This window comes from Myodes glareolus, chromosome 4, assembly GCF_982192425.1.
Source record: "Myodes glareolus chromosome 4, mMyoGla1.1, whole genome shotgun sequence".
Classification (NCBI taxonomy): Eukaryota; Metazoa; Chordata; class Mammalia; order Rodentia; family Cricetidae; genus Myodes; species Myodes glareolus.
In genome coordinates this window covers 22,846,192-22,862,145 of record NC_142029.1, presented here as the reverse complement: position 1 = coordinate 22,862,145, position 15,954 = coordinate 22,846,192, and the positions used below count along the sequence as shown (strand labels likewise).

At 52.8% G+C, this 15,954-nt stretch overlaps 1 protein-coding gene across 3 annotated transcripts in view; it reads left to right on the top strand.

Moving 5' to 3' along the window:
• Positions 1 to 775: 775 nt before the first annotated feature.
• The window catches only part of Smad6 (SMAD family member 6), a 74,126-nt gene continuing 58,947 nt past the window's right edge, over positions 776 to 15,954 (top strand). The window contains exons 1-4 of one of the 3 annotated variants that reach the window (XM_085689219.2): positions 776 to 882; positions 1,930 to 3,267; positions 10,803 to 10,859; positions 15,386 to 15,463. In XM_085689219.2, coding sequence (XP_085545345.2) covers positions 2,445 to 3,267; positions 10,803 to 10,859; positions 15,386 to 15,463 — 958 coding nt within the window. In that variant the 5' untranslated portion in view covers positions 776 to 882; positions 1,930 to 2,444. The other 2 variants (XM_085689218.2, XM_048424258.3) reach the window with 2 other exon arrangements.

Genomic DNA, 15,954 nt, shown 5'->3' with positions numbered 1-15,954 from the left:
TCAAAACAGTAAGGGGTGGGCGAGACAATCGGCCCTCGCAGCATAGGAGTACCTGACTCCAGGTAAGGCTTGCAAGCAAGGCCCCTCCTCCCAGCGCACACCCAGACCTGGCCCTGGGCTTACACGCCGCGACGACACCAGCCCATTTCAGGGGTATCCTAATAGGAGGGGGGGGGAAATCACAAGTCCACACCCCATCCACTGCACCCTGCCTCCCTCGGGGAGCGGCGTCCAGCCCTAAGCCAATGAGAGTAGCGGAATTTCTTTCATTGAGCTCCCGGCTCGGCTCCTGCCCGGAAGGGGGCGTGGCGCTGCGCCGGGGGTGGGGCCGCGACTCACCAGGGGAGGGCGGGGCCGGCCCCGCGGCTGAGCCAATCGGCGCCACGCCCGGGAGGGGGAGGGGGAACAAGGCCTTTTTTCCCCTCCGCGCGGGACCAATCCGGACTTTACAAGCTTGAACTTTTGCCACCCTCGGACAAGCTAGCACGCCCGAGGAGGTACCCCGCCGCGCCGGCTCCAGGGCAGGAGCGGCCTTAACCCTTCCCGTGCCAGGCCCTGCAAGTCTGTCCCCCAACTTGCCCCTATTTTCATAGTGGAACATAGCTGGGGAAAGCACGCCCCTTCATCCACATCCCTCTCGAAGGTTCAGAAAGTAAATCAAAGAAGGGAAAAGGAAGCGCCCGGCCTTGAGGGGGCCCTGGGACGCCAGGCAGCCTGGCGGGATAGCCTAGGCGACCGAGAGGAGACTTCCAAGAGCAAGCGCACTCCCGCCTCTACCCCACCCAGTCCAAGTCCCCACCTCCGGCTATCCTGGAGCTCTCTCGGTCGAAGTGTTCTCTGCCCCCGTAGCCTGTAGTGAGACCCCCTAGTTCTGAGAAGGAGGTACGTGGAGCCTTCGTGGGTCACAGAAGATCCCGGTACCCCAACTTCTCGGCCGCCCTCCTAGTTCCCCAGAGACGCAGGGCAGGAAGGCGCACACACACGCCCATTTTTATTAGCCGGCGCTGAGGCTGGGGGTTTGGACCGACTCTAAAGTGCGATGAGTGTTTGCAAGTTTGTGCACAAGTCAGGGTTGAGGCAAAGGGCCTCCTTGGAATCCGGGTCGCTGTGGGTTCACCGAGCAGAGCTGGGTAGCAGGGTGTGTGTGTGTTTGCTAGCGCGTGTGCGGGATCGCTCGTATCCGTGCCCAAGGCGCGACGTGAGCTAGTGAGCAAGTCGCGGGCGCTGTAAACCTCCGGGCGGGGGTGCAGGGGCGGGAGAGGGGCGGGGGCCCGGGTTCGTCCCGCCCCGGGAACCAGCCCCCTCGGAGCCTCGGGCTCTGCAATGGGACGTGTTCTCCTTTAAGAGTTAAGAAACTTGAAACCTTGTTTGCGCAACAATCAGCGCCGCGGAGCCGCCAAAGTGTCTAGACTGGCATATGATGGGAGGCAGCCAATGACTCCGCGGCGCTCCTCCGGGGGCCCTCAGTGTGCGTTTGAGGAGAACAAAAAAGAGAGAGGGCGCCGAGCGGGGGAGCGAGCGAGGGAGCCGAGCCCAGAGAAAGAGCCGCCGGGCGCTGCCTCGCCAAACCTCGCTGGGACCGCGGGGCCACCGGGAGGCACTTTGGTGGAGGGGGGAGGGGGGGCGACCTCGGCAGCCGCGGCGCCCGGAGCGACCCAGCGCAGCGTGGGGCGGGCTGCGACCTCTGCCTCGGTGGATTGCATTTTTAATTAAGGATTCCTAGCAGCTCTTGGGATTTTTTTTTTTTTTTTACGGCTTCCACTCATGTGTTGACACTCGCGTTCAGGAGAGATTTGCCCCCAGAGCACCGAGCGCCCGAGACCTGAGACGGAGTTGCTTTTCGTGCGTGCAAATCCAAGCATTTGGGGTTTTGTTTGGGATCTTTTTCTTGCTTTGCTTTTATTTTTATTTTACTTTATTTCATTGCAGGGATCTGGGAGTTATTCACAAGCCTGAGTTTCGGATCCTGCAGGGAAAGCCCATGCAGCGCAGCACTTGGCTCTTGAAGGCAGAGTTGTGCAGACACATTTGGGGGTACGACGCAAGGGCTTTGTGCTCGTGTACCAGCCGCGCAACTTTTGAAGACTCGCCGTCCCATGCGGGGTGTTTCTAGCATCGCTTCGCCCGCGACTCCCCTAAGGCTCCAGGGCGGCTGGAGTTGAGCAGTCCCGGCCCACCGCGGTCCATGTAGCCCGCTGGTCCCGCGCGGACTGCGGCTCGGCGCGCGCGTGTTACCGGCCCGGCCCGGCCCGGCGCGAGCTCCCTCATGTTGCAGCCTTGCGGTGCCCCTTCGACGACAGGCTGTGCGCGGTCTGCACGGCGCCCCGCGGCAGAGCTTCATGTGGGGCTGCGGCCCGCGCAGCCGGCGCCTCGTTGAGGGAACGGACACCTGGTAACCGGAGACCGCCTCCCCTCCCACCACCCCAGGCGCCAAAGGATATCGTATGTTCAGGTCTAAACGCTCGGGGCTGGTGCGGCGACTTTGGCGAAGTCGTGTGGTCCCTGATCGGGAGGAAGGCAGCGGCGGCGGCGGCGGTGGTGGCGACGAGGATGGGAGCCTGGGCAGCCGAGCTGAGCCTGCCCCGCGGGCACGAGATGGAGGAGGCTGCGGCCGCTCTGAAGTCCGCTCCGTAGCCCCGCGGCGGCCCCGGGACGCGGTGGGACCGCGAGGCGCCCCGATCGCGGGCAGGCGCCGGCGCACTGGGGATCCCCCGAGGCCGGTATCGGAGCCGGGGGTCGGAGCTGAGGGCTCCCTGCTGGATGTGGCAGAGCCTGGAGGCCCGAGCTGGCTGCCTGAGAGTGATTGCGAGACGGTGACTTGTTGCCTCTTCTCCGAGCGGGACGCTGCGGGCGCGCCCCGGGACGCCGGCGATTCCCCAGCCGGGCAGTCTCTGGAGCCTGAGGAGGGTGGCGGGCCTCGGAGTCGTGAAGCCCGATCGAGGCTGCTGCTTCTGGAGCAGGAGCTCAAGACGGTGACGTACTCGCTGCTCAAGCGACTCAAGGAGCGTTCGCTGGACACACTGCTGGAGGCGGTGGAGTCCCGCGGCGGCGTGCCGGGCGGTTGTGTGCTGGTGCCGCGCGCGGATCTCCATCTGGGCGGCCAGCCCGCTCCACCGCAGCTGCTGCTCGGCCGCCTCTTTCGCTGGCCAGACCTGCAGCACGCAGTGGAGCTGAAACCCCTATGCGGCTGCCACAGCTTCGCCGCCGCCGCTGACGGGCCCACGGTGTGTTGCAACCCCTACCACTTCAGCCGGCTCTGCGGGCCAGGTGAGAGCGCGCACGGGGTCGCCTCGACCTACTCCTTCATCTTCTGATCCTTTTCTGTGGCCACCTCTTTGTGGATGCTCTCGGGATACTCCCTGGTACTGGGGAGCCTGCAGTGGGTTGAGGAAAGCTGAGGAGTAGGTGTCTGCAACTTCAAATGGTAACTTCACTTGTAGCGCCAGCAAATTTAGAAAGGGGCATGTTCGGGTTTTCTATATCCAGCTTCTGGGACTTAAAGTAGATTGCAGCTTTGTGAAAAGGGACAGCAAGCCATGGAGAGGCCAAAGGAGTAGGCGACATCTCCCGTTTAGGGATTCACTCCCGTTGGTTGCCAGCTTCTAGCATTTGTGTGTGTATTCCTATACCCTGTCTGTGCTTTTCTGCACCTAGGTTGATATGACTGTAAAACTGTTTGCGGGCAAATGGTGCCTAGCGTCAAAAGTGTTTGCAAAATGTTTTACTTGTCCCTTTCTATGCTCTGAGCCCAGATTCAGCAGGACAGTCTCTCTTGTTTCCAACATCCTTTGGGGGTGGAAGGCCAGGCTCCTTCATCATTATAGCTCCTATAATTCTTGCCTTCAGCTTCCCTCTAGAGTTGAGAGGGTCCTCAGGCATCTGAGTCAGAGGCTTCTAGCTCTTTTGTTACTAGCCCCTTTGTTCTCCTGGGATCTTACGCACACACCCTTGCTTACCTAGGCAGGCTCAGGTGCAGGAGCAGAGGTGAGGACAGATGAAGGCTCCTAATGGGCCCAGAGCTTACACACACATACACACACACACACACACACACACACACACAAACTTTTTTTTTTGTACCACGAGAAACACTCATTTTAGATGTAGTTGAACACATTCCAGGCATTGGAGGTTTTGCTGGGGAGAATGGGACAGGTAGTTAGGCTCTGGTCAGTTCTCAGGTCTTCCTGACTCAGTGTGGAAAGAAAACAGGAGTTAAGGAAGCTTGACCTCTCCCCTGTGTACAGATGAGGGTCTACTGGCTTGAAGAGAAAGAAAGTGGCCCTCCTGTTATTGTGATTCCTGACGTGTGTCCCTCGTGGTCTGTCCTTCCAGGCTCAGTGTGGAGACTTTGGGTAGTCCGTGGCTTTCTGTGCCTGGAGGCTAACTGACAGCTTCCCCTGGAGGAAACTGCAGTTTCTCTCTCTGGGGGAAGGACCCTATTTGTGCTTGTATTGCCTCCTCTCAGTTTTTTTCCTAGTAGGAGATGGATGGTGGGGCTCGCTATACTCTTCCTTAGGGCCCTACCTAATGGATTTCTTCCCCCTGTGGCTAAATCGCAGTATTAACAAGTTTGCTGAGCATTTACACTGCACCAGGTACTTTGTGTGTGTGTTGCGGGGGGGGGGGGGAGTGGGGAGAGAAGGGAGAGAGAGAGAGAGAGAGAGAGAGAGAGAGAGAGAGATTCATGCTGTCAAGAAATCCTCCTGGGAGGTGGGAAGAAGTGGGAAGGAGGTGAGGGGGTGGGGCTAGGTCAGTGGTCTGAGCCATCGGGAGGGCTGTGGGTGTTCCTGTAACTGGATCACCTCTGGGAGTGCCACGCCTTTAACCTGGAGCAGCCTCAGAGGAGGGGGTGGACCTAAGGAGGGCTTGCTCAGGTGGGTGAACCGGATAAGGAGGAGCTTTTTGCAGGAGGCCTTAGGATCGAACCCCACTTAGTTCCTACTCTTTGCCCTAAGAATTGGCCCTGCTTGGCCAGGGGGAAGTTGAGAGGGGTCTGATGAACTATAGAATCGGGACCTAGGCTCTGTACAGTGACCTAGGATGAGTGTGTACGTGTGGAAAGGCTCTAGAGACATTTTCAATTGTACTGAATATGGGAACCTAATTCCCCACTTTCCCCCACGAGGTACTTCCCCCTGGGCGGGGGTGTGGGGGGACATGCAAGATGAATCTGTTCCCTGCCTCTGCTAACCCGAACCTAGGGAGGGCTCTAGTCATCCAGCTGGGGGCACCTTTGAGGACTGTGGTTGTGGGAAAGAAGCAAGAGTTTCCAGTAAGCCCGGTTGACCCTCTTGCCTTCCCTGAGACTGGGGACTGGGGAAGCCCTTTGCTGCGCACTCCGCCCCCGGGGCTGGCCGCCAGCCTGGCTCCTCGAAATGGGCGGGCACATAGCAGGGGTTCAGCCGAGCGCGTCCTGATAAGGAGACCGCTCCTCCCTACTTTCCAGCTCAGGGAAGCGGGTTGGGGCATGGGGCAAGCAGGCAGGCAGACAGACAGACTGTCTGTTCGCGCATACAACTAGAGTAAAGTGCATGGGAACACCCAGCACCAGTCATTCGCGCCTGGCCTCCACCCTCAAGGATTCCCAGTGTGAAGACACGTGGGAAGGATGGGCCCCCCTCCTGTTCTGAGCCTGAGAAGTTGATGGCCCTGGCCTCCTCCCATCTGTAAAGTTCTGGGTTAGCCAGAACTGAGGTGAAGAGGTTCCAGGCAGGTTCTAGGGCCCCTAGGTTTTGTCTTAGAAACTGGTGTCTCGCACAGAGGCCTTGCCCCGAGTACCAGGCTCAGTGCGTGACAGTCCGGGGCCTCTGGGAGCTGTCTTTCCTGGGCTTTTCTGTTTAGGGCTAAAGGCAGCGCTGAAGCTTGGTGGGTGCCTATGTGGACGGAAATGTGGAGAAATACCTTAATCACAGCTCTGACCTGTTTATAGAGTTCCTTTCTCCTGCAAGTATCCATTAACTCTGGAATGAATCTCCTGCTCTTTGCTTCCCTACTTTTTTTTTTCTTTCTGTAATTATATTCAGTAAATTACTATTATCCAAATTGTGCCCGGGAAAGAGAGAGAGAACTTCTAAAGGGCTGGAGGAGGCTGCCTAGGAAAACACAGGGTTCCCAGGCCAGGCCTGGAGGAATTAGAATGGGCCAGAAAGTTGTTCCTTTTATTTGGCCTGGCATTATCCCTTTGAAATGAGATCAATTTCAAGTTGGGCTTCCCGGCCCCACCCCTCCCCCTCGCGGCCCCTCGGCCTGTCTGTCGGCTCCCCGCTCCTCTCTTGGAGGTGAGGAAGCAGTGATAATGCCCAGTTTGCCTCTTGCTGGCGCCAGCCGGCTGCGCTGTTTATCTGGCTGCTGGGGGAATCTGGGCAGTTAGGCTCCTTCGGCCTTAAAGCGCCAGGAGCTCCTTTTCTGTCCTCCCGAACCTGAGACTTGGGGTTGGAGCCTTTAGGTTCTGAGGGAAGAAGAAACAGGCACCCAGAAGGCCCCCTCCACGCCCGCCTGCCTGTCATTTCTTGGGAGGGGAAAAAAGTCGGAGGCCCAGGCAAGCGTGTGGGCTTGTCCCACAGCAGAGCTGCCCTACAAAGATGGGTGGAAAGTAATGTCACATGGAAACTCCTGCCAGGCTCCGAGAGAGGCTGTGAGCTTCCTTCTGGCGCAAGATGAAGGTCTAGATCCCAGAAGGCTAGGTAGCCCCTGAGGGCTGACCAGAGGGGGGCTGGGCTGCGCTGTTGGCTCCTGACTGACAACTCAGTTTTTGGAGGAAGTTAGGGGGAGATTCTTCTAGTCCATGACTTGGTGCTGGAGGTCTGAGGGGCTTGGAGTTTCTGATGTCTTTATCCTTTTCTCTTGATCATGTTCAGTTCTCTCAGAGGATCCTGCAGAGACTGGGAAGGCTCCGTTAGAGTTTACAGTGTGTAAATTTCCAAATCAACATAAATCTTATTTATTTATTTATTTTGGTTTTGCGAGACAGGGTTGCTTTGAGTAACAGCCCTAGCTGTCCTGGAACTCTTTCTGTAGACCATGCTGGCCTCGATGGCACTGAGAGCCGCCTGCCTCTGTCACCCAGGTGCTGGGAAATTAGCATAACTCTGAACAAGGGCGGGAATATCTTCTAGACAGTGGGTGGAGAGCGCTAGGGGTCAACTTGAAGATTCTCTCTGATCCTGTGTCTTACCCAGTGGAGGGCTCACCTAGCCTGCCTGAAAAGTGTCCCTATGGTTCCATTCTCCTAACTTCTGGAGGATGTGTAGGAGGGGAGAGGGAACGACAGGTAAGAATTATTGGTATTGTTCACAGCACATCATTCATAACAGCAAAATGTGGAACCAACCCAAATGTCCATTTGTGGTGAATGGATAAACAAAATATGATGGAGCCACACAATGGAATACCATCCAGCCGTAAAAAAGGGTGAAGTGCTCACACATGCCAAGGCATGGAGAACACTGTTGAGCAAAAGAAACAGACACAAAAGGCCATATAGTGTATGATCTCATGAACATGAAACTTTCAAACTAGGCAAATCCATAGAGACAAAGGGTAGATTAGTGGTTGCCTGGTGTTTAGGGTTGGAATATAGGAAGTGACAGCTAATGAGGATAGGTTTTTGTTTGTTTGTTTGTTTTTGGTTTTTTTTTTGTAATGGTGAAAATCTCCTATGGTTAGATCATGGTGATGGTCACGCAACTCTTTGAATTGTACCCCAAATAACTAAACTGTATACTTTAAAAGGATGAATCTTGTGATCTGTGAGTTTGCCTCCCCCCCATTTAAGATTACCTGGTGTTGGTTTCCAACAGCGACAGGGATGATTTATGTAGCTGCCTTCCAGCATGGCCTTGGGCATGTCCTTTACTGACTGGATATGAGGTGCCTCATCAATAAAAAAGGAGCTGAGAGCTTTTGTTGGTGGTGTAGGCCTGTAAGTCCAATTCCAGTGCACAGGAGGCAGAGGCAGGAGGATGCGTGATGTGTTTGAGGCTAGATTGAGCTATGCATTGAGACCTTGTTTCAGAGCCAAAATAAAAAAAATAAATTGAAAAAAAAGGGGGGGGGTTGAGTTTGGCCAAGCCTTCCACTTCCTTTGACCTTTGACATGCTAGAGCACTGTATTCTGGGCTGGTTACTGTAAGTTTTATACTTTTTACTTTCTAGAAGGATCTGTGGTTAGACTAAGTCCCCTCCAGAAGCTTAGCTGTCCTTCTCTGGCTGCATGTCTGCCATCCTGACATCTGTTTTCTTCTGTCTCACTGACGATGCTAGGAACCTCTACCCAGGTGTGACTGAATAGTGGGTGCTTCAGATGGGGAAACAGGATGAACATTTCAGAGTCCCTGGAAGAGACCCTGGGGATGGCCAGGGATATGCCTGCAGTGTGTTCAGGAGGTAGAGACAAGAGGATTAGTCGTTCAGGGTCATTCTTGGTTATACACTGAATTCAGGGCTATACGAGATACTGTTTAAAATAACTGAGAAAGAGATGTTGCATGGGAAAGGTTGGGATTGGTAATAGTTGCTTGTCACACTCTGGCTACTGCCTCTGTTGCTGGAGACGGGTGTGAGGGCAGATGTCTAGTCATGCCCTGGGTTTCAGGGGTTGTAACAGGGTGGGCACCAATTCCCCAGGGAGTCACTTCCACTCCCCAGACTCAGTCCCCTCTCCCACGGAGCTCTAGGCCTTTCCATGCTGGGCTGCTGGACCTCTCTCAGGTCTGGCCTCTGGGGCTGAGGAGGAATGCGAGGAGCTCTTACTCAGAGTGTGTAGTCTCCCTCCCTGGGTCCTGTTTGAGGTCACGGTAGGTCCCTTTGGCTCTCAGATCCTTTCTCCCACTCTTTTGTCTTTGCCTGGAAACATTGAGCAAGTGAGCACTGAGTGCAGAGGGGCCAAAGTCAGGCCTGAGCACAAATCCCAACTCTGCCATGATTGTCTTTGGTGGCAGGAGCCAGTCAGTTTGCCCATCTGCAAAACGGGAATGTGGATACCATCTTCTGTGTTTATTTTTTATCCCTGAGAAAAGATTAAATTGAAACAGGTGTCTGATGAGCATGATTAACCATCATGTTCCTGAGGTCTGTAAGAATTAGAGATGGGGCTGGAGAGACAGCCCATCAGTTAAGAGCGCTGACTGCTCTTCCCGAGGACCAGATTCAATTCCCAGCACCACACAGCAGCTCACGAGTGTCTGTGACTCCAGTTCCCAGGGGATCTGACGGCCTCCCACAGACATGCATGCAGGCAAAACACCAAGGTACTTGAAATAAATAAGTAAATCTTTGAAAAGAAAAAGCATTAGAAGCAATACAGAAATTTCGAAGTATCTGGCCCAGAGTGAATGTTCAGGTCTCCAGTGTTTTTGCCCCCTGGCCTCTCCTGGCCTCCGTCCACAGAGAGTCCCTGCTCTAGATTCAGCCTTGACTTTGGGGAAGCCACTTCTGGCTGCAGAGGACAGGTTGGTAGGAGAGGGGAGCCTCCTTTGGGTGTATGGAACGCACATAGCTAATGCTCCTGAAACTAATGGTGCCTTATTATAATTGCGAAAACACTCATTACCCCTGTGTCATTCCTGATACCCACCTAATAATAGTTATTACCCCTTTATTACTGTGGAGTTTGTTTTAGCTTGCGATCAGATGGGGTTCAGTTTCATTTACAGAAAATGGAGGGTCATTTCATTCACCCAGATTGTTACTTAGTTTAGCAAATTGTTACTTCCCCGTAAAGCAGAGCCTAAGAAATTCCTCTGAAGGCAAAGTATATGTTTTGAAGGAGGAGTATTTTAGGCAAATGAAAGGCAGCCCAAAGGAAAACACCGTAGACAATCAGGAATCAGGAGTCTGAGCTGCAAGACTGGGACCCACCCCTGGCCTTGACAAAACGAGAGGCTGAGGCCAGGGTCTGGAAGGAACGGTCTTAGAATGGGAATGGATCCAGGGTGCCAGTAACCCTACTGTCCTCTCCACACCCAGGAATGGTGGTTCTCATGTGGATGAAATACTTTTTAAAGTTTATTGTTGTTATCATGTATGTAGTGGGGGCGCATCCATGGAAGGAAACACATGAGAAGATAAGAGGGCAACTTGAGGTCATCTGTCCTCCCCTTCTACCATGTGGGTTCTGGGGATCAAACTCAGATCCTTAGTCTTGGCAGCAGCTTCTTTCCACGCTAAGTCTATCTAACCAGCGCTCTTCCCTGCCCCCTTCTTGCTCCCCAACCATGTTTCCATGTGTGGGCCTTCTGAACTCTGAGCTGGCTTGTCGAGCTTAACAAATAAAAATTTAGGGTTGCCCATTCAGTTTTCCTTTCAAACAAGCAACACAAAATTTCAAAGTGAGTATATCCCAGCTATTCTGAGGCCTGTGCTTAGACCAAGAGACTGTACTCGGTGTTTAGCCCAAATGCAAACAGAGCTGAGCCTCCTGTATATGATCTGGCAGCCCAGGCGCTGACTACTGCCCTGGTGTTTTCCTAGTTGTAACGATAATAAAGATGCTGTTTATGGGATGTGACCAAAAGCCGTGCTAAGCATTTCACATATGCTATCTTTTGCCCTTCTGGCAAAACCAAGAGGTCTATGATTATCACCCCTGTTTTATAGTTGAGGAAATCGTCTTAGAGAGGTGAGGGAACTCTCTGGCGCTCAGAAAACATAGGTGGCGCAAGTAGGGGCAGAGCCCGAGGGAGCGGCAGAGATGGTGAAGGCATGGAAAACTTCCTGGGGTCAGAGGTTATTATTTGAGGAAGCTAATAGTTAAAAGCACGTGGAACACCAGGTGTGACATGCTGTATCCTGTCTTCCAGAATCACCGCCACCCCCCTATTCTCGGCTGTCTCCTTGTGACCAGTACAAGCCACTGGGTAAGTGTGCCCTCCCCTGGAGGGGGTGGGCTGAATTGGGTGCTTTCAAACAGGGCGAAGTTTTACAAACACTCCCACGGTTGGGATGCTGTAGAGAGAGAGAGACTATTTACATCTTCAAATTCCAGGCTCCTCGTTAACCTCTATATGACCCTTAAACATGGGCCTGTGGGAGATGAATGGGTTCTGACTTAAGCTGCTCTTTGGAGGTGGGTTGGGATTTCTGGGTCTCTTTTCCTCCCTTCCTCTCCCATCCTTGGGTTATCGTCCACCAGTGTGTTAACTGGGAGTGTGACAGGCAGACCGGGCATGGTGTCTTTGTTGAGTTGTATCTGTCCTTGTCCCCCACCTGGAAGGTAGACAGGTGCCCTAGCTGTCTCTGAGGGAACTTAGTGGAGACGGTGTGTCATTTCAGATAAGTCCCCTGCAATGGCAAGACGTGTTTTCTCTACGACTTAAGTGTCAGCTCATGATCTGGGTGCACTCATACAGTTTTAAAAGCAGACGAGGGGCTGGAGAGATGGTTCATGGGCTGAGAGCGCTTGCTGCTCTTGCAGAGGATGTGGGTTCAGTTCCCAGCACCTACATTACACTAGGTGGTTCCCAACTGCCTGTAACTCCAGGGAATCCAATGCCCTCTTCTGGTCTTCAAGGGCACTTGCTTGCCCTTGGATGTGTGTGTGTGTGTGCGCGTGCACATGCACACGCACGCACGCATGCACATGTACACACACACACACACACACTAAATGAGTATTAAAAACAGAGATGCCCTAGGTCCTGGGCTCTCCTCAGTGGATTTAGAGCAGTGCTGTAATCTGTGGTGTTCCAGTAGCAGGTGAACCAGCCTTAAGAGTTCCAACACAGCAACTTTGTGACCAGCAGTTACTGTGAGGCCCAGGCCTCCAGAGTCCGTTGGCATGGTCTGGGTGCTAGAACATTCCCAGTTGACCACAAAGACTAAGTTTATGGTTGAAGCTTCCTCTCTGGAGTACATGAACTCTGACTTGAAAGGTTACCTTCCAGGGACTCGGGCTCACCCCAGGTTCCTTTCAGCTCTTCATCCCCAGTGAGGTCAGAAAGATATCCACTCCAGAGTTGCTTGAGGAGTTTGATCCATGGCTAATGGAGCAAGGGCTGCTCCTCAAGGGTGTTGGAGGCGGTGGCTGAGTAGCGATGATTGTGTGCCTTGTGCACAGGGAGCTTTGTTTACTTCTTTGGGAACTAGAGGGGTCATGGTCTTGTGGTACATGAGGAGGAGTCAGCTGAGTGAGGAGAGGGAGACTCCTAGCTAAGGAGCTGCAGGGCTGAGGCACCAACCCAGGGCAGGCACAGCTCAGGCTATGGCTTCCCCATCTTCCTGCCATAGATAGGCCGGCCTCAGCATCTCCTGAGTCAAGGCAGTCATACCTGTAGAAGATGCCTCTCTCCATTAGCGAAAGAAAAAGTCAAAAGTTCATAACCAGTGACAGGATCATTGCTAGAGGAACTGTCAGTCAGCTCGGGGGCGGGGTGGGGGGAACAGACAAGCCCTGGGGAGTGACTATTTAGAAGCTAGCAGGTATCCCATTACTTCACAGGTGGGACACCTGAGTCCCAGAAAGCAAACAGGACCCTTGCTGGGGCTCACATAGCTCCTTCTTAGCATAAGAAAGAGATAAGAATGGCCTTTACTAATTTGGATTGAAACAGGATCTCCTTATACAGTCTAGACTGCCTTTGCTTCAAACTCTCCATCCTCCTGCCTCAGCCTCCTGCTCGCTGGAATTACAGATGTGCACCACTGTGGCTGGCTCTGTTCTTATTGTTTTAAATGGTGTGGAAAAAAGAAAGAGAGTTGCAAGAACCTTGCCCTGAACAGGGAGGGTGCACAGAATGTAGGCGGTCTGAAGGCAAACAGCCGGCACCCAGTCATGCTCCCCCACGTTGCCCATGGCTGCTCCCCTTTTTGCTACTGTGCAGAGCTGAGCAAGTGGAGCACGTTGTGAGGCTCCCATGACTGAAGATGGTTGCTCTTCTAGAAAAAGATAGTGACCTCTGATGCTGCCGGTTGCTGCTGGAGGCGCATCGTGAACTGGGACTCCCATTCATCCAGGATTCCTCCATGGCTTGAGGTGGTGTTAGAGGCTGGGAGAGATCTAGGAGAGATCTTTCTATAGCAGCCACCGCAGGAAGACTGCCCTTGAGTGCTTCCCTGGAAAGACTGGGTCTGAGGGCATGGCAAGGGTGTGCCAGGTGCTGAGTGGCTTCACACGGTAGGAGTCACTCGCCGCCTTTCCTACCCTTTCTGACAATTCAGGATGCTACCTATATAGATGTAGCAGTTTGGTTCCCGGCACCCACGTCAGGTAGCTCAGAATTGTTGGTGATTCCAACTCCAGTGTACACATACCTACACGGAGCCACACACCTACGCATACAAAGAATGTCAATTTAAAAAAAAAAGTATTAGGACCCAGCCCTTGACCTGGTGCTGCTCCTTCAGATGGAAGGTGGTACCGAGGCTCCAGGCATTCTGCACGGGGACAGTGGGTGTTAAAGGAGAACTCAAGATGGGGAAGATGGCTCAGTCAGTAAAGTTCTGGGACATGAGTTCATTCCCTAGATATGGAGGTATGCCTGTCCTACCCCTGAAGAGGCCCAGACAGGAGTTCTCCCTGGGACTTGCTGACCAGCCAGCCTAACCTGCTTCGTGACCTAGGCAAGAGAGAGACTCTGCTCGTAAAGCAAAGTGAGGAATGGCACCCAGAGCTGACTTCTGGTGAATACCACACACATTTACAATGTGCACCTATGTATACACACACACACAAACATGCAAACAGACTTGCAAAATTTTAAATCTTTATCATTGAAGAGTTTTTTTTTTTAATATTCTTGTGTCTCTATTTTCAGTACTGTTACCAGCAGATAATATTTTTTGTTGCCTTGAGAAAGAGTACAATATCTTAAAAAGTTGGGGCTGGAGAGATGGCCCAATAGTTAAGAGCACTGGCTGCTCTTCTAGAGGGACCTCGGTTCAGTTCCCAGCACCCACATGGCAGCTTACAGCTGTCTGTAGCTCCTGTTCCAGAGGATCGGATGCCCTCACACAGACATGCATGCAGGAAAAACACCAATGCACATTTAAAACTATTTTAAAAGATGATTATTTCCTTTACCTTGAATTTTACACACACACACACACACACACACACACAACTAGTTAATTTCTGTGGCTCTCTGATCACGAGACCAGTAACCAAAATAAAACTCAGCATCTGGCAAGTGGGAAATGAAAAAAAAAAAAAGCCAAATTAGTTAATGTTTCATCTTTCCTGCTCTTCAAGCTATGTGGTAAAAGGAAAAAAAAATTCCTGCAGGCTGAGATGGAATTCTAGCTAGCTGGAGCCTAAGCTGAGGGACTTGTACCAGGAAACCTCCGCTCCTGGTGACTGCCGGGCCGGCTGGGGCTAGCCGAGCCGGATCTGGCTTGTGTTGGGTGACCAGAAGATGAAAAGGTTTTAGGCCTTCTGGTCCATGCCTTCTCAGCTCCTGGCCAGGCCTGTCCTTTACTAGGGACAACCCTAAACTGCTCGTTGCAGAGGCCCAGACCTAGGGGGAGAAAACCTCCCCAGTCTTCCCGTCCCCCAGAGCATCAGTTTATGAAACTGGTGGGGTGGAAAACGTTCCCTTCCGTCTCAGCGCACCGCAGGCAGGGGATGGCCGATGATGCATGCCCTATGAAGTGCCTAATTAAGCCTGCTTTAAAACACAAGCATGAATGCAAAACCCGGCCCAAGCTCCACAGGCAGTTTTGATGGTGGGGAGTGGGAGAGGTCAGAGAAAGCAAAAGTTAACCTGAGAACAAACACTTGGGTCTTAATTAGAGGCATGTGGGGACAGAGGTGGCTGGTGATTTGTTACGTTCCTCCAGCTCCAGGAGGAAGAGAGGAAGAGAAGAAGGAAGGAAGCAAGAACGAACAACTTCAAGAATTTTAATGGTTGTGATTAAGTTTAGCAGCTATGAATTGTTCAGGGACTTAATTTAACCTTACCCAAACAGGCTTCAAGTTGGTGCTTGCTCAGTCCCCTGATTGTGTACTATTTCTGTGGTCAGGGCCACCGAGACTCTTCCAGGTGTCAGGGTCACAGTGGTCTGCGTTTTTCCAGAAGAGTTCCGGGGCTGGATGGTTGACCCGGTCCTGGGGAGATCCTGAGACTGGGTCGTCACAGAGTGACATCAGTAGCTTGTGAGGGGGCCGTGGGTGTAGCTCAGTTGGTAGAGTGCTTGCCTAACATGCATGAAGCCCTGCATTGCATAAACACAGCTTGGTGGTACATGCCTGTAACCTCAGCATTTAGCAGGCAAGAGCAAGAGGATCAGGAGTTCAAGGTTCCTTGGGCTGCATACTGAAATAGAGGTTAGCCTGGGCTACAGGAATAAATACATACTGAATAAGTGGTCGCCAGGGACATCTGACATTGTGCACAGGAACAGGTATCTTTCAGCCAACTGAGTTCTCTTTCTTTTCCCCCTCGAACAGATCTGTCCGATTCCACATTGTCTTACACTGAAACCGAGGCCACCAACTCCCTCATCACTGCTCCGGGCGAATTCTCAGGTTGGCATATTTTCTTCTCACTTATTGCTGTGGCCAGTACCAATGGGGATAGATGTGGGTGCATTCATGGAAGGAGTTTTGGAAAGATTTTGATGTCTTGTGATTTTTGTGCTCTGATCCGCCCACCCTGTGAATGGGAAGATGGCCAGTATGTATGTGTATATGTGTGTATGTGTGTGTGTGTGGTGTTGTTGGAGATAAGAACTGGGTATGGCGTTGCATGCCTGTCAGCCCAGTACTCAGGAGGCTGAGGCAAGAGTTCAAGACCAACTTGTGCTACAAAGCTGTGTGGTTTATGTGGTTAGAAACCTGAAGATAACTTGCTGGGTTTTAACTGGTGTCTCCACCATGTTTCTCTTATTCCCGTGACTTAGAAAGGCCTCTCCATTATTGTAGTCAGGGACATATTCCTCAAGGTGGATGGGTCACACATAAGTTGTCTTTCCTCTGTTCTCATGGGGAGGGCCCATGGGTAAGCAAAGGGGATAGCT